General features: G+C 45.6%; 1 protein-coding gene and 6 long non-coding RNA genes across 16 annotated transcripts in view; 1 reads left to right on the top strand and 6 right to left on the bottom strand.

Annotated features, from left to right (window-relative positions):
• The first annotated feature begins 151 nt into the window (after positions 1-151).
• The window catches only part of LOC129841864 (aryl hydrocarbon receptor nuclear translocator-like), a 39,296-nt gene continuing 15,265 nt past the window's right edge, over positions 152-24,182 (top strand). For 2 of the 7 annotated variants that reach the window (XM_055910197.1, XM_055910196.1), the window contains exons 1-12: positions 152-508; positions 1,482-1,575; positions 1,771-1,815; positions 1,934-1,978; positions 2,649-2,862; positions 3,052-3,265; positions 5,415-5,517; positions 5,600-5,665; positions 7,272-7,357; positions 9,392-9,468; positions 9,556-9,690; positions 9,854-10,080. In XM_055910197.1, the coding sequence (XP_055766172.1) occupies positions 472-508; positions 1,482-1,575; positions 1,771-1,815; positions 1,934-1,978; positions 2,649-2,862; positions 3,052-3,265; positions 5,415-5,517; positions 5,600-5,665; positions 7,272-7,357; positions 9,392-9,468; positions 9,556-9,690; positions 9,854-10,080 (1,343 nt within the window). In that variant the 5' untranslated portion in view covers positions 152-471. Of the gene's footprint in view, positions 509-560; positions 1,353-1,481; positions 1,576-1,770; positions 1,816-1,933; positions 1,999-2,198; positions 2,267-2,648; positions 2,863-3,051; positions 3,266-5,414; positions 5,518-5,599; positions 5,666-7,271; positions 7,358-9,391; positions 9,469-9,555; positions 9,691-9,853; positions 10,081-24,182 lie in introns of those variants that run through there. The other 5 variants (XM_055910200.1, XM_055910199.1, XM_055910198.1 and 2 more) reach the window with 4 other exon arrangements.
• On the bottom strand, positions 10,438-11,483 carry LOC129841877 (uncharacterized). The gene is made up of 4 exons (XR_008757423.1): positions 11,431-11,483; positions 11,180-11,283; positions 10,856-10,904; positions 10,438-10,500 (listed from the first exon to the last, which is right to left on the bottom strand). It is a non-coding gene; the product is annotated as an uncharacterized LOC129841877 (long non-coding RNA).
• Positions 12,610-14,583, bottom strand: LOC129841873 (uncharacterized). Of its 2 annotated transcripts, XR_008757417.1 has the most exons (4): positions 14,513-14,583; positions 13,936-13,990; positions 13,487-13,541; positions 12,610-12,662 (listed from the first exon to the last, which is right to left on the bottom strand). It is a non-coding gene; the product is annotated as an uncharacterized LOC129841873 (long non-coding RNA). The 2 variants fall into 2 exon arrangements; XR_008757418.1 differs by lacking the exons at positions 13,936-13,990; positions 14,513-14,583 and adding an exon at positions 14,040-14,102.
• Positions 16,728-17,559, bottom strand: LOC129841878 (uncharacterized). The gene is made up of 3 exons (XR_008757424.1): positions 17,512-17,559; positions 16,853-16,950; positions 16,728-16,748 (listed from the first exon to the last, which is right to left on the bottom strand). It is a non-coding gene; the product is annotated as an uncharacterized LOC129841878 (long non-coding RNA).
• LOC129841876 (uncharacterized) lies at positions 20,887-21,817 on the bottom strand. 3 transcript variants are annotated; one of them, XR_008757421.1, is made up of 4 exons: positions 21,700-21,752; positions 21,333-21,381; positions 21,078-21,181; positions 20,887-20,926 (listed from the first exon to the last, which is right to left on the bottom strand). It is a non-coding gene; the product is annotated as an uncharacterized LOC129841876 (long non-coding RNA). The 3 variants fall into 3 exon arrangements; XR_008757420.1 differs by lacking the exons at positions 21,333-21,381; positions 21,700-21,752 and adding an exon at positions 21,755-21,817; XR_008757422.1 differs by lacking the exons at positions 20,887-20,926; positions 21,078-21,181; positions 21,700-21,752 and adding exons at positions 20,990-21,028; positions 21,596-21,650 and having other exon boundaries at positions 21,333-21,436.
• On the bottom strand, positions 22,000-24,179 carry LOC129841871 (uncharacterized). The gene is made up of 6 exons (XR_008757414.1): positions 24,117-24,179; positions 23,756-23,810; positions 23,556-23,610; positions 23,307-23,404; positions 22,381-22,435; positions 22,000-22,062 (listed from the first exon to the last, which is right to left on the bottom strand). It is a non-coding gene; the product is annotated as an uncharacterized LOC129841871 (long non-coding RNA).
• Positions 22,585-23,206, bottom strand: LOC129841879 (uncharacterized). The gene is made up of 3 exons (XR_008757425.1): positions 23,154-23,206; positions 22,842-22,890; positions 22,585-22,641 (listed from the first exon to the last, which is right to left on the bottom strand). It is a non-coding gene; the product is annotated as an uncharacterized LOC129841879 (long non-coding RNA).

Raw genomic sequence — 24,182 nt, 5'->3', positions numbered from 1 at the left:
TTATAATACAAAATTACATTATAATGTGAGTATAACATATCACTCAAATAATCTTAAAGGTTAAGATCTTGCTTTGACTCAAATAACATTTTATAGAGATGGTTCTGGCCTGTGATTCTGTGTAAGTGGTCAAACATTGGGGTTGCCTTCTTATTGGATGTCACTTGTATCCCGCTAGTGATTGAAGAAAAGTGTTACATAGCTAGAGCAGTCTTGGGGGCCTATACAGTTATTGCTGTTAGCCGTGAACGCCATCTTGGATCTAGATGGTTTTTTTAACGGGGAAAACAGGAAAAGGGACAGGGAAATAGATACTTTCGTTCTTATTTAGTAATTTCCCCCACTGGCTGATGATGAAGAAACACGAGTCATGACGTCGCCTCTTTATTTGCTGATAAATCGGTAAATCTGAGAGGAAATAGGATTGTGGACAGAGGAAATTTCCGCAGTTTACTGTAATTTGGTTTGTTTATGTTATTCAACCCGGACATGGACTCTTCTAACCCAGGTACAGTAAAGTTTTACGCTTGTGGAAATAAGTTCAAATGTTACAGGTGATAATGCAGGTGGAAAATTGGCGATCCATGGCCCTTTGACCGAATCTGTCACTTTCTCCCGATTGCGTCTGATGACAGCATTATGGAGCTAGATAGCTCAGCTGGGGCTAAGCTAACTGGCCAGCGAAAGCAAACTAACTAGATATTTGACTTTGACATTTGACTTGAATAATTTAGCTAGCTAGCTACTTAGCTAGCTATTGACGTTTCTGTCTTTCTTGCAAAATCGTAGTTAGCAAGTTAGCTACCAACCTTGGCAAATAACTTGTCTTACATTTAGCTGGCATGACCTGAGGTTAATGTAGCCAACTCGCCATGTTAGCTTAGCTAGTTAGCTAGTAATCATTTTTAGCTAGCTTGCTAGGTGACAGACTTGTGTAGGTTATGCTCAGATAAGTTAGCTAGTTAACTATCTAGCTAGTTTGTGTCGATATTTCATCAAAACAAGTGTTATTTTGAACGAACGATTAGCTTTTTTGGCCAGATAACAGTTAGCTTGTTCTGCTTGGCTTAGCATAGCTAGCGAGTTAGTTGTAGCTACAGTATTTGTTAGCTAGCTAGCTTTGTGGCCAGGTAAGTTAACGCGTAGCCAGTTTCATTACCAGAGAGGCAATAGCTAGCTCTACTCACAACTGCTGTGGTCACACGCTCTGGCTTGGAGAGCTACATGGTGCATGGTTCAATCCAGCATTCACACACCTTCATTTTATTCGTCTAATCAATTCTTACGATTGGTTGATTAACGTTAGTTGACTCAGGTGTGCTACATGGCTGTCTGGAACAACATATGTCCCGGTAGATATGTTTATGGCTAAATAAATGAAACAAACAGTTGTGTTACTGAAGTGGATACACTTGTAGCATCGTGTAACGTTACGTTGCATAATTTATCTCTGTCTGTCTGTCTGTCTGTGTGTGTGGCAGACATACCAGATGATTCTCTGGGTTTGGGAGCCGGTGGGGCCCAGGCAAGCAGCAGTGCTGTTGTGCCAAAAGGGTCCAATAAGAGGCGAGCTGCGTGAGTATAGTATACAATGCCAATGAATCAGTCAATCACTATGTCACATAACTTTAACAGACAGCACAGGGTATAGCTATGACAGCACAGGGTAGAAGTTGTCCATAGGTGCAGAATCAGAATCACACCGATAATTTGTTGATCCATTCTTTGGTGTTAACTTTACAAACATGGATTCTGTCTACTTCCTCACAGGCCAGACTTCGATGATGATGATGATGATGGAAGCAAGCTCTTCAGGTAGGACTGACACCTGTCTCGCTCTTTCTTGCTCTCTCATCTCTCTCCCTCTCTATCTGATCTGACTGTATTGTGTTGGTTGTTTTGATGACAGATCTTCTTCTCTGTCTTTGACCAGGTGTGATGACGACGGAGGAGGAGGAGACAAAGAGCGATTTGCCAGGTAGAATAAGGAGGTTGTTGGTGCGTGTTTGTGCGTGTGTATAATACAGATATTCTGCATGCACACATCCCGAGCCACCAGAATCCCTATCACACCACTGTGATTCTTGTCACTACTACTAACCCCTGAGCTCAGGGACACCTGTTCACTCCTATCAATCCCTTTCTTCTGAGCACAACCCCTTTCTCTCCCTCCTTCCCTCTCTGCTTCTCTCTCTCAGGATCTCTGAAGTCTTTTTCTTTCAGCACTTCCTCTCCTCTATCACTCCGTCTCGCTTTGAAAGACCAGGTTCTCTCTATCTCGATCTCTACATTTATCTATCCTATTGATGGATCATTCACTCCTTGTTATATTTATCAATCCATGCTTGTTCCTCCTATCTCATGCTAATCTGAAAATATAATTTGGTTACGCCAACACTAAACTCTACTCCATGTTGTCCACCTACCTGCCCATCTCTTCCCATTTATATCCCTCCCTCTTTCTCTCCTCCCCCGTCCCTCCTCTACCTCTTCCTCTCTGCCCTTCCTATTTCTCCCCATCTCTACCCTATCCCTGTCCCTCCTCCTACTCCATGTCTGTCGCTCCTCCCCCTGCTCTCCCATCTCTACCCCATCTCTGTCCTTCCTACTCTCCTCTCTTCCTCTCCTCCCTCATTCCCTCGCTCCAGGGAGAACCACAGTGAGATTGAGCGGCGGCGGAGGAACAAGATGACTGCTTACATCACAGAGCTGTCGGACATGGTTCCCACCTGTAGCGCGTTGGCACGGAAACCAGATAAGCTGACCATCCTGCGCATGGCCGTGTCCCACATGAAGTCTCTGAGAGGGAGCGGCAACACTGCAGCAGACGGGACATACAAACCATCCTTCCTCACCGACCAGGTTAGAGAAAGAGAGGGAGGACGGAAAGGGGGGAGAGGGGACTGAGGGATGAAAAGGGAAAAATTTTATCATATGTGTTTGTTGCACAATAATAACTGAGTGTATCTTCCATGTCATCTCTCCCTCCATCGTTCTCTCTCTCCTCTACCTCTCCTTTCCTCTCTCTCTCCCCCATCCCTCTCTTTGTAGGAGCTGAAACACCTGATCCTGGAAGCTGCTGATGGCTTCCTGTTTGTGGTGTCGTGTGAGAGTGGACGGGTCGTCTACGTGTCAGACTCCCTGACCCCTGTTCTTAACCAATCACAGACCGACTGGCTAGGCTCCTCACTCTACGACCAGCTCCACCCGGACGACGGAGACAAACTACGAGAGCAGCTCTCTACTGCAGAGAATAACAATACAGGTACACACAGGTGGTACAGATGAACTACAGGAGCAGCTCTGTACTACAGAGAGTTATAATACAGGTGGTACAGATGAACTACAGGAGCAGCTCTGTACTACAGAGAGTTATAATACAGGTGGTACAGATGAACTACAGGAGCAGCTCTCTACTACAGAGAGTTATAATACAGGTGGTACAGATGAACTACAGGAGCAGCTCTCTACTACAGAGAGTTAGAATACAGGTGGTACAGATGAACTACAGGAGCTGCTCTGTACTGCAGAGAGTTATAATACAGGTGGTACAGATGAACTACAGGAGCAGCTCTGTACTGCAGAGAGTTATAATACAGGTTGTACAGATGAACTACAGGAGCAGCTCTGTACTACAGAGAGTTATAATACAGGTGGTACAGATGAACTACAGGAGCAGCTCTGTACTGCAGAGAGTTATAATACAGGTTGTACAGATGAACTACAGGAGCAGATCTCTACTGCAGAGAGTTATAATACAGGTGGTACAGATGAACTACAGGAGCAGCTCTGTACTGCAGAGAGTTATAATACAGGTTGTACAGATGAACTACAGGAGCAGCTCTGTACTACAGAGAGTTATAATACAGGTGGTACAGATGAACTACAGGAGCAGCTCTGTACTACAGAGAGTTATAATACAGGTGGTACAGATGAACTACAGGAGCAGCTCTGTACTACAGAGAGTTATAATACAGGTGGTACAGATGAACTACAGGAGCAGCTCTGTACTACAGAGAGTTATAATACAGGTGGTACAGATGAACTACAGGAGCAGCTCTGTACTGCAGAGAGTTATAATACAGGTGGTACAGATGAACTACAGGAGCAGCTCTGTACTACAGAGAGTTATAATACAGGTGGTACAGATGAACTACAGGAGCAGATCTCTACTGCAGAGAGTTAGAATACAGGTGGTACAGATGAACTACAGGAGCTGCTCTGTACTGCAGAGAGTTATAATACAGGTGGTACAGATGAACTACAGGAGCAGCTCTCTACTACAGAGAGTTATAATACAGGTGGTACAGATGAACTACAGGAGCAGCTCTCTACTACAGAGAGTTATAATACAGGTGGTACAGATGAACTACAGGAGCAGCTCTACTACAGAGAGTTATATTACAGGTGGTACCGATGAACTACAGGAGCAGCTCTGTACTACAGAGAGTTATAATACAGGTGGTACAGATGAACTACAGGAGCAGCTCTCTACTGCAGAGAGTTATAATACAGGTGGTACAGATGAACTACAGGAGCAGCTCTGTACTACAGAGAGTTATAATACAGGTTGTACAGATGAACTACAGGAGCAGCTCTGTACTACAGAGAGTTATAATACAGGTGGTACAGATGAACTACAGGAGCAGCTCTCTACTGCAGAGAGTTATAATACAGGTTGTACAGATGAACTACAGGAGCAGCTGAGGTGGTACAGATGAACTACAGGAGCAGCTCTCTACTACAGAGAGTTATAATACAGGTGGTACAGATAAACTACAGGAGCAGCTCTGTACTGCAGAGAGTTATAATACAGGTGGTACAGATGAACTACAGGAGCAGCTCTGTACTGCAGAGAGTTATAATACAGGTGGTACAGATGAACTACAGGAGCAGCTGTCTACTGCAGAGAGTTATATTACAGGTGGTACAGATGAACTACAGAAGCAGCTCTGTACTGCAGAGAGTTATAATACAGGTTGTACAGATGAACTACAGAAGCAGCTCTGTACTACAGAGAGTTATAATACAGGTGGTACAGATGAACTACAGGAGCAGCTCTGTACTGCAGAGAGTTATAATACAGGTGGTATAGATGAACTACAGGAGCAGCTCTGTACTACAGAGAGTTATAATACAGGTGGTACAGATGAACTACAGGAGCAGCTCTGTACTACAGAGAGTTATAATACAGGTGGTACAGATGAACTACAGGAGCAGCTCTGTACTGCAGAGAGTTATAATACAGGTGGTACAGATGAACTACAGGAGCAGCTCTCTACTACAGAGAGTTATAATACAGATGGTACAGATGAACTACAGGAGCAGCTCTCTACTACATAGAGATATAATACAGGAGGAGAGACACACACAACACTAATGACTGTGAGTAACGACCCTTCTCTCTTTCTCAGGGAGGATGTTAGACCTGAAGACAGGAACAGTTAAGAAGGAGGGACAGCAGTCCTCCGTCAGGATGTGTATGGGAGCCAGACGATCCTTCATATGTAGGATGAGGTGTGTGTGATGAGCTTGCATGTGTATATGGCTGTATGCACCTGTGTTGGGAGTGTGTATTCTGAAATGTGTGTGTTTGTAGATGTGGTTCGTGTCCAGTGGAGCCCATGTCTATGAACAGATTGAATTTCCTGCGGAGCAGGAACAGGTGAGATAATTCTTATATATTTTACTGTAAAAAGTGCAAGTATTCAGACCCCTTGACTTTTCCACATTCTGTTATGTTACATCCTTGTTTTAAAATGTATTAAATACACATTTTCCTCATAAATCTACACACAATACCATAATGACAAATCGAAAACAGGTTTTTATAAATGTTTGCACATTTATTATAAATAAAAAAACAAATACCTTATTTACATAAGTATTCAGACCCTTTGCTATGAGACTCGAAATTGAGCTCCTGTTTCCATTGATCATTGTTGAGATGTTTCTACAACTTGATTGGAGTCCATCTACGGTAAATTCAGTTGATTGGACATGATTTGGAAAGGCACACACCTGTCTATAAAAGGTCCCACAGTTGACAGTGCATGTCAGAGCAAAATTCAGGCCACGTTGTTGAAGGAATTGTCTATAGAGGTACCAGAGACAGATCTGGGGAAAGGTAACAAAATATTTCTGCAGCATTGAAGTTCCACAAGAGCACAGTGGCATCCATCATTCTTGGATGGAAGAAGTTTGGAACCACCGAGACTCTTCCTAGAGCTGGCTGCCCTGCCAAACTGACCAATCGGGGGAGAAGGGCCTTTGTCAGGGAGGTGACCAAGAGCCCGACGGTCACTCTGATAGAGCTCCAGAGTTCATCTTTGGAGATGGGAGAACCTTCCAGAAGGACAGCCATCTCTGCAGCACTCCACTAATCAGGTATTTATGGTAGAGTGGCTAGACGGAAGCCACTCCTCAGTATAAGGCTCATGACAGTCTGCTTGGAGTTTGCCAAAAGGCATTTAAATGACTCTCAGACCATGAGAAACAAGATTGTCTGGTCTGATGAAACCAATATTGAACTCTTTGGCCTGAATGCCAAGTGTCAGGTCTGGAGGACCTGACTGCACCATCCCCACGGTGAAGCATTGTGGTGGTAGCATACTGTGGGGATGTTTTTCAACGGCAGGGATTACGAGACTAGTCAGGATCGAGGCAAAGATGAACGCCGCAAAGTACAGAGAGATCCTTGATGAAAACCTGCTCCAAAGAGCTCAGACTGCGGCGAAGGTTCACCTTCCAACAGGACGACGACCCTAAGCACACAGCCAAGACAACGCAGGAGTGGCTTCGGGACAAGTTTCTGAATGTCCTTGAGTGGCCCAGCCAGAGCCCGGACTTGAACCCGATCGAACATCTTTGGAGAAACATGAAAAGATCTGGTCAGCGATGTTCCCCATCCAACCTGACAGGGTTTGAGGCGATCTCCAGAGAAGAATGGGAGAAACTCCCCTCATACAGGTGTGCCAAGCTTGTAGCGTCATACCCAAGAAGACTCTGGGCTCTAATTGCTGCCAAAGGTGCTTCAACAACTGAGTAAATGGTCTGATTGCTTATGTGAATGTCATATTTCATTTTTTTATAAATTTGCAAACATGTCTGAAAACGTGTTTTTGCTTTGTCATTGGTGGGTATTGTGTGTAGATTGATGAGGAAAAAGGCTTTAACTTAATAAAATGTGGAAAAAGTCAAGATGTCTGAATACTTTCCCGAATACAATGTATAGTGAACTATGCCTTGACTGGTAGTGCTCTTCTCTGTAGGAATGGTCTGGGTCCACCCAAGGATGGGGAGCCTCAGTATGTGGTGGTCCACTGCACTGGATACATCAAGTCCTGGCCCCCCACAGGTAACTAACTAACTAACCTATGGCTTAGCTCTTATATCAAATACAATTTTATTGGTCACATACACATGGTTAGCAGATGTTATTATGAGTGTAGTGAAATGCTTGTGCTTCTAGTTCCGACAGTGCAGTAATATCTAACAAGTAATCTAACAATTCCCCAACAACTACCTAATACACACAATCTAAAGGGGTAAATGAGAATATGTACATATAATTATATGGATGGGATGAGCGATGGCCGAGCGGCATAGGCAAGGTGCAATAGATGGTATAAAATACAATATATACATATGAGATGAGTAATGTAAGATATGTAAACATCATTGCAGTGACATTATTTAAAGTGGCATTGTTTAAAGTGAGTAGTGATCCATTTATTAAATGTCCAGTGATTGTGTCTCAATGTAAGCAGCAACCTCTCTGAGTTAGTGATGGCTGTTTAACAGTCTGATGGCCTTGAGACAGAATCTGTTTTTCAGTCTCTCTGTCCCAGCTTTGATGCACCTGTACTGACCTCGCCTTCTGGATGATAGCGGGGTGAACAGGCAGTGGCTCAGGTGGTTGTTGTCCTTGATGATCTTTATGGCCTTCCTGTGACATCGGGTGCTCTAGGTGTCATGGAGGGCAGGTAGTTTGCCCCCGGTGATGCGTTGTGCAGACCTCACTACCCTCTGGAGAGCCTTGCGGTTGAGGGCAATGCAGTTGCCGTACAAGGCGGTGATGCAGCCCGACAGGATGCTCTCGATTGTGCATCTGTAAAAGTTTGTCAGTGTTTTGTATGACAAGCCAAGTTTCTTCAGCCTCCTGAGGTTGAAGAGGCGCTGTTGCGCCTTCTTCACCACGCTGTCTGTGTGGGTGGACAATTTCAGTTTGTCTGTGATGTGTACGCCGAGGAACTTAAAACTTTCCACCTTCTCCACTGCAGTCCCGTTGATGTGGATAAGGTAGTGCTCCCTCTGCTGTTTCCCGAAGTCCACGATCATCTCCTTTGTTTTGTTGACATTGAGTGAGAGGTTATTTTCCTGACACCACACTCCGAGTGCTCTTACCTCCTCCCTGTAGGCCGTCTCGTCGTTGTTGGTAATCAAGCCCACTACTGTTGTGTCATCTGCAGACTTGATAATTGAGTTGGAGGCGTGCATGGCCACGCAGTCGTGGGTGAACAGGGAGTACAGGAGGGGGCTGAGCACGCACCCTTATGGGGCCCCAGTGTTGAGGGTCAGCGAAGTGGAGATGTTGTTTCCTACCTTCACCACCTGGGGGCGGCCCGTCAGAATGTCCAGGACCCAATTGCACAGGGCGGGGTTGAGACCCAGGGCATCAAGCTTAATTGTGAGCTTGGAGGGTACTATGGTGTTGAATGCTGAGCTGTAGTCAATGAACAGCATTCTTACATAGGTATTCCTCTTGGGGCAGTGTGCAGTGTGATGTCGATTGAATCGTCTGTGGACCTGTTGGGGCGGTATGCATACTGAAGTGGGTCTAGGGTGGCCGGTAAGGTGGAGGTGATATGATCCTTGACTAGTCTCTCAAAGCACTTCATGATGACAGAAGTGAGTGCTACGGGACGGTAGGCATTTAGTTCAGTTATCTTTGTCTTCTTGGGTACAGGAACAATGGTGGCCATCTTGAAGCGGGGACAGCAGACTGGGATAGGGAGCGATTAAATATGTCCGTAAACACACCAGCCAGCTGACCTGCGCATGCTCTGAGGACCCGGCTAGGGATGCCATCTGGGCCAGCAGCCTTGCAAGAGTTAACACGTTTAAATATTTTACTCACGTCGGCCGCGACGGTGGCACTGTATTATCTTCAAAGCGGGCAAAGAAGGTGTTTAGTTTGTCTGGAAGCAAGATGTCTGTGACGTGGCTGGTTTTCTTCTTGTAGTCCGTGATTTCCTGTAGACCCTGCCACATACGTCTGGTATCTGAGCCGTTGAATTGCGACTCCACTTTCCCGGCATATATCCAATGTATACACTACTGCTGCATACTGAGTCCTATGTGTGTGTGTGTTTGCGTGCGCGCATTTCAGGGGTGAATCTAACAGATGAGGAAGCAGACAATATTCAGGGGAGTCGCTACTGTCTAGTCGCCATCGGTAGACTTCAGGTAAGATGGGACAACTTAATGTCCAATGTTTGGATGGGCTCATGGAACCACCATCTTGCAGACGCTTGTTCTCCCCTTGTTGTCTAGGTGACCTCTTGCCCGAGCGACACAGACATAAACAGCATCAGCGTTCCGGTGGAGTTCATCTCTCGTCACAACTGCCAGGGCCTCTTTACCTTCGTAGACCACCGCTGCATGGCCACAGTGGGCTACCAGCCTCAGGTAGGCCTCACTCACAGCCTGGGGCTAGAGTAGGACAAACACCCAGCATCGCATTTCATAGTGTATCAGAATACAGTATGTGTTTAAATTGTGTGACAGCTGTAAGCTTGATCTAACTTTTTCTGTGTGTGTGTGTTGGCGCCTGTGTGTGTGTGTTTGCCAGGAACTGCTGGGTAAGAACGTCTTGGAGCTGGCCCACCCTGAGGACCAGGGTCTGCTGAGAGACAGCTTCCAGCAGGTGGTCAAGCTGAAGGGTCAGGTGCTGTCCGTCATGTTCCGCTTCCTGTCCAAGACCAGAGACTGGCTCTGGATCAGGACCAGCTCCTTCACCTTCCAGAACCCCTTCTCTGAGGAGATAGAGTACATCATCTGTACCAACGCCAACGTCAAGTACGTGCTGTATACACACACACACACACATCATCTGTACCAACGCCAACGTCAAGTACCTGCTGTATACACACACACACACACATCATCTGTACCAACGCCAACGTCAAGTACGTGCTGTATACACACACAGACACACATCATCTGTACCAACTTCAAGTACCTGCTGTATACACACACAGACACACACCATCTGTACCAACGCCAACTTCAAGTACCTGCTGTATACACACACAGACACACATCATCTGTACCAACTTCAAGTACCTGCTGTATATACACACAGACACACACCATCTGTACCAACGTCAAGTACCTGCTGTATACACACACAGACACACACCATCTGTACCAACGCCAACGTCAAGTACCTGCTGTATACACACACAGACACACACCATCTGTACCAACTTCAAGTACCTGCTGTATACACACACAGACACACACCATCTGTACCAACGCCAACGTCAAGTACGTGCTGTATACACACACAGACACACATCATCTGTACCAACTTCAAGTACCTGCTGTATATACACACAGACACACACCATCTGTACCAACGCCAACGTCAAGTACGTGCTGTATACACACACAGACACACATCATCTGTACCAACTTCAAGTACCTGCTGTATATACACACAGACACACATCATCTGTACCAACTTCAAGTACCTGCTGTATATACACACAGACACACACCATCTGTACCAACGCCAAGTACCTGCTGTATACACACACAGACACACATCATCTGTACCAACTTCAAGTACCTGCTGTATACACACACAGACACACATCATCTGTACCAACTTCAAGTACCTGCTGTATACACACACAGACACACATCATCTGTACCAACGTCAACTTCAAGTACCTGCTGTATACACACACAGACACACACCATCTGTACCAACGCCAACGTCAAGTACCTGCTGTATACACACACAGACACACACCATCTGTACCAACACCAACTTCAAGTACCTGCTGTATACACACACAGACACACACCATCTGTACCAACGCCAACGTCAAGTACCTGCTGTATACACACACAGACACACACCATCTGTACCAACGCCAACTTCAAGTACCTGCTGTATACACACACAGACACACATCATCTGTACCAACGCCAACGTCAAGTACCTGCTGTATACACACACAGACACACATCATCTGTACCAACTTCAAGTACCTGCTGTATATACACACAGACACACATAATCTGTACCAACATCAAGTACCTGCTGTATACACACACAGACACACACCATCTGTACCAACATCAAGTACCTGCTGTATACACACACAGACACACATAATCTGTACCAACTTCAAGTACCTGCTGTATACACACACAGACACACACCATCTGTACCAACGCCAACTTCAAGTACCTGCTGTATACACACACAGACACACATCATCTGTACCAACTTCAAGTACCTGCTGTATATACACACAGACACACACCATCTGTACCAACGTCAAGTACCTGCTGTATACACACACAGACACACACCATCTGTACCAACGCCAACGTCAAGTACCTGCTGTATACACACACAGACACACACCATCTGTACCAACTTCAAGTACCTGCTGTATACACACACAGACACACACCATCTGTACCAACGCCAACGTCAAGTACGTGCTGTATACACACACAGACACACATCATCTGTACCAACTTCAAGTACCTGCTGTATATACACACAGACACACACCATCTGTACCAACGCCAAGTACCTGCTGTATACACACACAGACACACATCATCTGTACCAACTTCAAGTACCTGCTGTATACACACACAGACACACATCATCTGTACCAACTTCAAGTACCTGCTGTATACACACACAGACACACATCATCTGTACCAACGTCAACTTCAAGTACCTGCTGTATACACACACAGACACACACCATCTGTACCAACGCCAACGTCAAGTACCTGCTGTATACACACACAGACACACACCATCTGTACCAACACCAACTTCAAGTACCTGCTGTATACACACACAGACACACACCATCTGTACCAACGCCAACGTCAAATACCTGCTGTATACACACACAGACACACACCATCTGTACCAACGCCAACTTCAAGTACCTGCTGTATACACACACAGACACACATCATCTGTACCAACGCCAACGTCAAGTACCTGCTGTATACACACACAGACACACATCATCTGTACCAACGCCAACGTCAAGTACCTGCTGTATACACACACACACACATCATCTGTACCAACGTCAAGTACCTGCTGTATACACACAGACACACACCATCTGTACCAACTTCAAGTACCTGCTGTATACACACACAGACACACATCATCTGTACCAACTTCAAGTACCTGCTGTATATACACACAGACACACATAATCTGTACCAACATCAAGTACCTGCTGTATACACACACAGACACACACCATCTGTACCAACATCAAGTACCTGCTGTATACACACACAGACACACATAATCTGTACCAACTTCAAGTACCTGCTGTATACACACACAGACACACACCATCTGTACCAACGTCAAGTACCTGCTGTATACACACAGACACACACCATCTGTACCAACGCCAACTTCAAGTACCTGCTGTATACACACAGACACACACCATCTGTACCAACGCCAACTTCAAGTACCTGCTGTACACACACAGACACACACCATCTGTACCAACGCCAAGTACCTGCTGTACACACACACAGACACACACCATCTGTACCAACATCAAGTACCTGCTGTATACACACACAGACACACATCATCTGTACCAACGCCAACTTCAAGTACCTGCTGTATACACACACAGACACACACCATCTGTACCAACATCAAGTACCTGCTGTATATACACACAGACACACACCATCTGTACCAACGTCAAGTACCTGCTGTATACACACAGACACACATCATCTGTACCAACTTCAAGTACCTGCTGTATATACACACAGACACACACCATCTGTACCAACGCCAACTTCAAGTACCTGCTGTATACACACACAGACACACACCATCTGTACCAACGCCAACTTCAAGTACCTGCTGTATACACACACAGACACACACCATCTGTACCAACGCCAACTTCAAGTACCTGCTGTATACACACACAGACAAACACCATCTGTACCAACGCCAACTTCAAGTACCTGCTGTATACACACACAGACACACACCATCTGTACCAACTTCAAGTACCTGCTGTATACACACAAAGACACACATCATCTGTACCAACTTCAAGTACCTGCTGTATACACACACAGACACACACCATCTGTACCAACTTCAAGTACCTGCTGTATACACACACAGACACACACCATCTGTACCAACGCCAACTTCAAGTACCTGCTGTATACACACACAGACACACACCATCTGTACCAACGCCAACGTCAAGTACCTGCTGTATACACACACAGACACACACCATCTCTACCAACTTCAAGTACCTGCTGTATACACACACAGACACACACCATCTGTACCAACTTCAAGTACCTGCTGTATACACACACAGACACACACCATCTGTACCAACGCCAACTTCAAGTACCTGCTGTATACACACACAGACACACACCATCTGTACCAACGCCAAGTACCTGCTGTATACACACACAGACACACACCATCTGTACCAACTTCAAGTACCTGCTGTATACACACACAGACACACACCATCTGTACCAACGTCAAGTACCTGCTGTATACACACAGACACACACCATCTGTACCAACGTCAAGTACCTGCTGTATACACACAGACACACACCATCTGTACCAACGTCAAGTACCTGCTGTATACACACACAGACACACATCATCTGTACCAACGCCAACTTCAAGTACCTTCTGTATACACACACAGACACACATCATCTGTACCAACGTCAAGTACCTGCTGTATACACACACAGACACACACCATCTGTACCAACGCCAACTTCAAGTACCTGCTGTATACACACACAGACACACACCATCTGTACCAACGCCAACTTCAAGTACCTGCTGTATACACACACAGACACACATAATCTGTACCAACATCAAGTACCTGCTGTATACACACACAGACACACACCATCTGTACCAACGCCAACTTCAAGTACCTGCTGTATACACACACAGACACACACCATCTGTACCAACGCCAACTTCAAGTACCTGCTGTATACACACACAGACACACACCATCTGTACCAACGCCAACTTCAAGTACCTGCTGTATACACACAGACACACACCATCTGTACCAACGCCAACTTCAAGTACCTGCTGTACACACACAGACACACACCATCTGTACCAACGCCAAGTACCTGCTGTACACACACACAGACACACACCATCTGTACCAACATCAAGTACCTGCTGTATACACACACAGACACACATCATCTGTACCAACGCCAACTTCAAGTACCTGCTGTATACACACAGACACACACCATCTGTACCAACATCAAGTACCTGCTGTATACACACACAGACACACACCATCTGTACCAACGTCAAGTACCTGCTGTATACACACAGACACACATCATCTGTACCAACTTCAAGTACCTGCTGTATATACACACAGACACACACCATCTGTACCAACGCCAACTTCAAGTACCTGCTGTATACACACACAGACACACACCATCTGTACCAACGCCAACTTCAAGTACCTGCTGTATACACACACAGACACACACCATCTGTACCAACGCCAACTTCAAGTACCTGCTGTATACACACACAGACACACATCATCTGTACCAACGCCAACGTCAAGTACCTGCTGTATATACACACACAGACACACACCATCTGTACCAACTTCAAGTACCTGCTGTATACACACAAAGACACACATCATCTGTACCAACTTCAAGTACCTGCTGTATATACACACAGACACACACCATCTCTACCAACTTCAAGTACCTGCTGTATACACACACAGACACACACCATCTGTACCAACTTCAAGTACCTGCTGTATACACACACAGACACACACCATCTGTACCAACGCCTACTTCAAGTACCTGCTGTATACACACACAGACACACACCATCTGTACCAACGCCAAGTACCTGCTGTATACACACACAGACACACACCATCTGTACCAACTTCAAGTACCTGATGTATACACACACAGACACACATCATCTGTACCAACTTCAAGTACCTGCTGTATATACACACAGACACACACCATCTGTACCAACGTCAAGTACCTGCTGTATACACACACAGACACACATCATCTGTACCAACGCCAACATCAAGTACCTGCTGTACACACACAGACACACACCATCTGTACCAACGCCAAGTACCTGCTGTACACACACACAGACACACACCATCTGTACCAACATCAAGTACCTGCTGTATACACACACAGACACACATCATCTGTACCAACGCCAACGTCAAGTACCTGCTGTATATACACACACAGACACACACCATCTGTACCAACTTCAAGTACCTGCTGTATACACACAAAGACACACATCATCTGTACCAACTTCAAGTACCTGCTGTATATACACACAGACACACACCATCTCTACCAACTTCAAGTACCTGCTGTATACACACACAGACACACACCATCTGTACCAACTTCAAGTACCTGCTGTATACACACACAGACACACACCATCTGTACCAACGCCAACTTCAAGTACCTGCTGTATACACACACAGACACACACCATCTGTACCAACGCCAAGTACCTGCTGTATACACACACAGACACACACCATCTGTACCAACTTCAAGTACCTGATGTATACACACACAGACACACATCATCTGTACCAACTTCAAGTACCTGCTGTATATACACACAGACACACACCATCTGTACCAACGTCAAGTACCTGCTGTATACACACACAGACACACATCATCTGTACCAACGCCAACATCAAGTACCTGCTGTACACACACAGACACACACCATCTGTACCAACGCCAAGTACCTGCTGTACACACACACAGACACACACCATCTGTACCAACATCAAGTACCTGCTGTATACACACACAGACACACACCATCTGTACCAACATCAAGTACCTGCTGTATACACACACAGACACACATCATCTGTACCAACTTCAAGTACCTGCTTAATACACACACAGACACACATCATCTGTACCAACTTCAAGTACCTGCTGTATACACACACACACACACATCATCTGTACCAACTTCAAGTACCTGCTGTATACACACACAGACACACACCATCTGTACAAACGCCAACTTCAAGTACCTGCTGTATACACACACAGACACACATCATCTGTACCAACTTCAAGTACCTGCTGTATACACACACAGACACACATCATCTGTACCAACTTCAAGTACCTGCTGTATACACACACAGACACACACCATCTGTACCAACGCCAACGTCAAGTACCTGCTGTATACACACACAGACACACACCATCTGTACCAACGCCAACGTCAAGTACCTGCTGTATACACACACAGACACACATCATCTGTACCAACGCCAACGTCAAGTACCTGCTGTATACACACACAGACACACACCATCTGTACCAACTTCAAGTACCTGCTGTATACACACACAGACACACACCATCTGTACCAACGCCAACTTCAAGTACCTGCTGTATACACACACAGACACACACCATTTGTACCAACGCCAAGTACCTGCTGTATACACACACAGACACACACCATCTGTACCAACTTCAAGTACCTGCTGTATACACACACAGACACACATCATCTGTACCAACTTCAAGTACCTGCTGTATATACACACAGACACACATAATCTGTACCAACATCAAGTACCTGCTGTATACACACACAGACACACACCATCTGTACCAACGCCAACTTCAAGTACCTGCTGTATACACACACAGACACACACCATCTGTACCAACGCCAACTTCAAGTACCTGCTGTATACACACACAGACACACACCATCTGTACCAACGCCAACTTCAAGTACCTGCTGTATACACACAGACACACACCATCTGTACCAACGCCAACTTCAAGTACCTGCTGTACACACACAGACACACACCATCTGTACCAACGCCAAGTACCTGCTGTACACACACACAGACACACACCATCTGTACCAACATCAAGTACCTGCTGTATACACACACAGACACACATCATCTGTACCAACGCCAACTTCAAGTACCTGCTGTATACACACAGACACACACCATCTGTACCAACATCAAGTACCTGCTGTATACACACACAGACACACACCATCTGTACCAACGTCAAGTACCTGCTGTATACACACAGACACACATCATCTGTACCAACTTCAAGTACCTGCTGTATATACACACAGACACACACCATCTGTACCAACGCCAACTTCAAGTACCTGCTGTATACACACACAGACACACACCATCTGTACCAACGCCAACTTCAAGTACCTGCTGTATACACACACAGACACACACCATCTGTACCAACGCCAACTTCAAGTACCTGCTGTATACACACACAGACACACATCATCTGTACCAACGCCAACGTCAAGTACCTGCTGTATATACACACACAGACACACACCATCTGTACCAACTTCAAGTACCTGCTGTATACACACAAAGACACACATCATCTGTACCAACTTCAAGTACCTGCTGTATATACACACAGACACACACCATCTCTACCAACTTCAAGTACCTGCTGTATACACACACAGACACACACCATCTGTACCAACTTCAAGTACCTGCTGTATACACACACAGACACACACCATCTGTACCAACGCCTACTTCAAGTACCTGCTGTATACACACACAGACACACACCATCTGTACCAACGCCAAGTACCTGCTGTATACACACACAGACACACACCATCTGTACCAACTTCAAGTACCTGATGTATACACACACAGACACACATCATCTGTACCAACTTCAAGTACCTGCTGTATATACACACAGACACACACCATCTGTACCAACGTCAAGTACCTGCTGTATACACACACAGACACACATCATCTGTACCAACGCCAACATCAAGTACCTGCTGTACACACACAGACACACACCATCTGTACCAACGCCAAGTACCTGCTGTACACACACACAGACACACACCATCTGTACCAACATCAAGTACCTGCTGTATACACACACAGACACACATCATCTGTACCAACGCCAACGTCAAGTACCTGCTGTATATACACACACAGACACACACCATCTGTACCAACTTCAAGTACCTGCTGTATACACACAAAGACACACATCATCTGTACCAACTTCAAGTACCTGCTGTATATACACACAGACACACACCATCTCTACCAACTTCAAGTACCTGCTGTATACACACACAGACACACACCATCTGTACCAACTTCAAGTACCTGCTGTATACACACACAGACACACACCATCTGTACCAACGCCAACTTCAAGTACCTGCTGTATACACACACAGACACACACCATCTGTACCAACGCCAAGTACCTGCTGTATACACACACAGACACACACCATCTGTACCAACTTCAAGTACCTGATGTATACACACACAGACACACATCATCTGTACCAACTTCAAGTACCTGCTGTATATACACACAGACACACACCATCTGTACCAACGTCAAGTACCTGCTGTATACACACACAGACACACATCATCTGTACCAACGCCAACATCAAGTACCTGCTGTACACACACAGACACACACCATCTGTACCAACGCCAAGTACCTGCTGTACACACACACAGACACACACCATCTGTACCAACATCAAGTACCTGCTGTATACACACACAGACACACACCATCTGTACCAACATCAAGTACCTGCTGTATACACACACAGACACACATCATCTGTACCAACTTCAAGTACCTGCTTAATACACACACAGACACACATCATCTGTACCAACTTCAAGTACCTGCTGTATACACACACACACACACATCATCTGTACCAACTTCAAGTACCTGCTGTATACACACACAGACACACACCATCTGTACAAACGCCAACTTCAAGTACCTGCTGTATACACACACAGACACACATCATCTGTACCAACTTCAAGTACCTGCTGTATACACACACAGACACACATCATCTGTACCAACGCCAACGTCAAGTACCTGCTGTATACACACACAGACACACACCATCTGTACCAACGTCAAGTACCTGCTGTATACACACACAGACACACACCATCTGTACCAACGCCAACGTCAAGTACCTGCTGTATACACACACAGACACACACCATCTGTACCAACGCCAACGTCAAGTACCTGCTGTATACACACACAGACACACATCATCTGTACCAACGCCAACGTCAAGTACCTGCTGTATACACACACAGACACACACCATCTGTACCAACTTCAAGTACCTGCTGTATACACACACAGACACACACCATCTGTACCAACGCCAACTTCAAGTACCTGCTGTATACACACACAGACACACACCATTTGTACCAACGCCAAGTACCTGCTGTATACACACACAGACACACACCATCTGTACCAACTTCAAGTACCTGCTGTATACACACACAGACACACATCATCTGTACCAACTTCAAGTACCTGCTGTATATACACACAGACACACACCATCTGTACCAACGTCAAGTACCTGCTGTATACACACACAGACACACATCATCTGTACCAACGCCAACATCAAGTACCTGCTGTACACACACAGACACACACCATCTGTACCAACGCCAAGTACCTGCTGTACACACACACAGACACACACCATCTGTACCAACATCAAGTACCTGCTGTATACACACACAGACACACATCATCTGTACCAACGCCAACTTCAAGTACCTGCTGTATACACACACAGACACACACCATCTGTACCAACATCAAGTACCTGCGGTATACACACACAGACACACATCATCTGTACCAACTTCAAGTACCTGCTGAATACACACACAGACACACATCATCTGTACCAACTTCAAGTACCTGCTGTATACACACACACACACATCATCTGTACCAACTTCAAGTACCTGCTGTATACACACACAGACACACACCATCTGTACAAACGCCAACTTCAAGTACCTGCTGTATACACACACAGACACACATCATCTGTACCAACTTCAAGTACCTGCTGTATACACACACAGACACACATCATCTGTACCAACGCCAACGTCAAGTACCTGCTGTATACACACACAGACACACACCATCTGTACCAACGTCAAGTACCTGCTGTATACACACACAGACACACACCATCTGTACCAACGCCAACGTCAAGTACCTGCTGTATACACACACAGACACACACCATCTGTACCAACGCCAACGTCAAGTACCTGCTGTATACACACACAGACACACATCATCTGTACCAACGCCAACGTCAAGTACCTGCTGTATACACACACAGACACACACCATCTGTACCAACTTCAAGTACCTGCTGTATACACACACAGACACACACCATCTGTACCAACGCCAACTTCAAGTACCTGCTGTATACACACAGACACACACCATCTGTACCAACGCCAAGTACCTGATGTATACACACACAGACACACACCATCTGTACCAACTTCAAGTACCTGCTGTATACACACACAGACACACATCATCTGTACCAACTTCAAGTACCTGCTGTAAATACACACAGACACACACCATCTGTACCAACGTCAAGTACCTGCTGTATACACACACAGACACACATCATCTGTACCAACGCCAACATCAAGTACCTGCTGTACACACACAGACACACACCATCTGTACCAACGCCAAGTACCTGCTGTACACACACACAGACACACACCATCTGTACCAACATCAAGTACCTGCTGTATACACACACAGACACACATCATCTGTACCAACGCCAACTTCAAGTACCTGCTGTATACACACACAGACACACACCATCTGTACCAACATCAAGTACCTGCGGTATACACACACAGACACACATCATCTGTACCAACTTCAAGTACCTGCTGAATACACACACACACACATCATCTGTACCAACTTCAAGTACCTGCTGTATACACACACAGACACACACCATCTGTACAAACGCCAACTTCAAGTACCTGCTGTATACACACACAGACACACATCATCTGTACCAACTTCAAGTACCTGCTGTATACACACACAGACACACATCATCTGTACCAACGCCAACGTCAAGTACCTGCTGTATACACACACAGACACACACCATCTGTACCAACGTCAAGTACCTGCTGTATACACACACAGACACACACCATCTGTACCAACGCCAACGTCAAGTACCTGCTGTATACACACACAGACACACACCATCTGTACCAACGCCAACGTCAAGTACCTGCTGTATACACACACAGACACACATCATCTGTACCAACGCCAACGTCAAGTACCTGCTGTATACACACACAGACACACACCATCTGTACCAACTTCAAGTACCTGCTGTATACACACACAGACACACACCATCTGTACCAACGCCAACTTCAAGTACCTGCTGTATACACACACAGACACACATCATCTGTACCAACGCCAACTTCAAGTACCTGCTGTACACACACAGACACACACCATCTGTACCAACGCCAACTTCAAGTACCTGCTGTATACACACACAGACACACATCATCTGTACCAACTTCAAGTACCTGCTGAATACACACACACACACATCATCTGTACCAACTTCAAGTACCTGCTGTATACACACACAGACACACATCATCTGTACAAACGCCAACTTCAAGTACCTGCTGTATACACACACAGACACACATCATCTGTACCAACTTCAAGTACCTGCTGTATACACACACAGACACACATCATCTGTACCAACGCCAACGTCAAGTACCTGCTGTATACACACACAGACACACACCATCTGTACCAACGTCAAGTACCTGCTGTATACACACACAGACACACACCATCTGTACCAACGCCAACGTCAAGTACCTGCTGTATACACACACAGACACACACCATCTGTACCAACGCCAACGTCAAGTACCTGCTGTATACACACACAGACACACATCATCTGTACCAACGCCAACGTCAAGTACCTGCTGTATACACACACAGACACACACCATCTGTACCAACTTCAAGTACCTGCTGTATACACACACAGACACACACCATCTGTACCAACGCCAACTTCAAGTACCTGCTGTATACACACACAGACACACATCATCTGTACCAACGCCAACTTCAAGTACCTGCTGTACACACACAGACACACACCATCTGTACCAACGCCAACTTCAAGTACCTGCTGTATACACACACAGACACACACCATCTGTACCAACTTCAAGTACCTGCTGTATACACACACAGACACACACCATCTGTACCAACATCAAGTACCTGCGGTATACACACACAGACACACATCATCTGTACCAACTTCAAGTACCTGCTGAATACACACACAGACACACATCATCTGTACCAACTTCAAGTACCTGCTGTATACACACACACACACATCATCTGTACCAACTTCAAGTACCTGCTGTATACACACACAGACACACACCATCTGTACAAACGCCAACTTCAAGTACCTGCTGTATACACACACAGACACACATCATCTGTACCAACTTCAAGTACCTGCTGTATACACACACAGACACACATCATCTGTACCAACGCCAACGTCAAGTACCTGCTGTATACACACACAGACACACACCATCTGTACCAACGTCAAGTACCTGCTGTATACACACACAGACACACACCATCTGTACCAACGCCAACGTCAAGTACCTGCTGTATACACACACAGACACACATCATCTGTACCAACGCCAACGTCAAGTACCTGCTGTATACACACACAGACACACACCATCTGTACCAACTTCAAGTACCTGCTGTATACACACACAGACACACACCATCTGTACCAACGCCAACTTCAAGTACCTGCTGTATACACACACAGACACACACCATCTGTACCAACGCCAAGTACCTGATGTATACACACACAGACACACACCATCTGTACCAACTTCAAGTACCTGCTGTATACACACACAGACACACATCATCTGTACCAACTTCAAGTACCTGCTGTATATACACACAGACACACACCATCTGTACCAACGTCAAGTACCTGCTGTATACACACACAGACACACATCATCTGTACCAACGCCAACATCAAGTACCTGCTGTACACACACAGACACACACCATCTGTACCAACGCCAAGTACCTGCTGTACACACACACAGACACACACCATCTGTACCAACATCAAGTACCTGCTGTATACACACACAGACACACATCATCTGTACCAACGCCAACTTCAAGTACCTGCTGTATACACACACAGACACACATCATCTGTACCAACGTCAAGTACCTGCTGTATACACACACAGACACACACCATCTGTACCAACGTCAAGTACCTGCTGTATACACACAGACACACACCATCTGTACCAACGTCAAGTACCTGCTGTATACACACACAGACACACATCATCTGTACCAACGCCAACTTCAAGTACCTGCTGTATACACACACAGACACACATCATCTGTACCAACGTCAAGTACCTGCTGTATACACACACAGACACACACCATCTGTACCAACGCCAACTTCAAGTACCTGCTGTATACACACACAGACACACACCATCTGTACCAACGCCAACTTCAAGTACCTGCTGTATACACACACAGACACACATAATCTGTACCAACATCAAGTACGTGCTGTATACACACACAGACACACACCATCTGTACCAACATCAAGTACCTGCTGTATACACACACAGACACACACCATCTGTACCAACTTCAAGTACCTGCTGTATATACACACAGACACACATCATCTGTACCAACGCCAACGTCAAGTACCTGCTGTACAC

Source organism: Salvelinus fontinalis, unplaced genomic scaffold (genome assembly GCF_029448725.1).
Source record: "Salvelinus fontinalis isolate EN_2023a unplaced genomic scaffold, ASM2944872v1 scaffold_0002, whole genome shotgun sequence".
Lineage (NCBI taxonomy): Eukaryota > Metazoa > Chordata > Actinopteri > Salmoniformes > Salmonidae > Salvelinus > Salvelinus fontinalis.
This window is presented reverse-complemented; position numbering and strand designations above follow the sequence as displayed.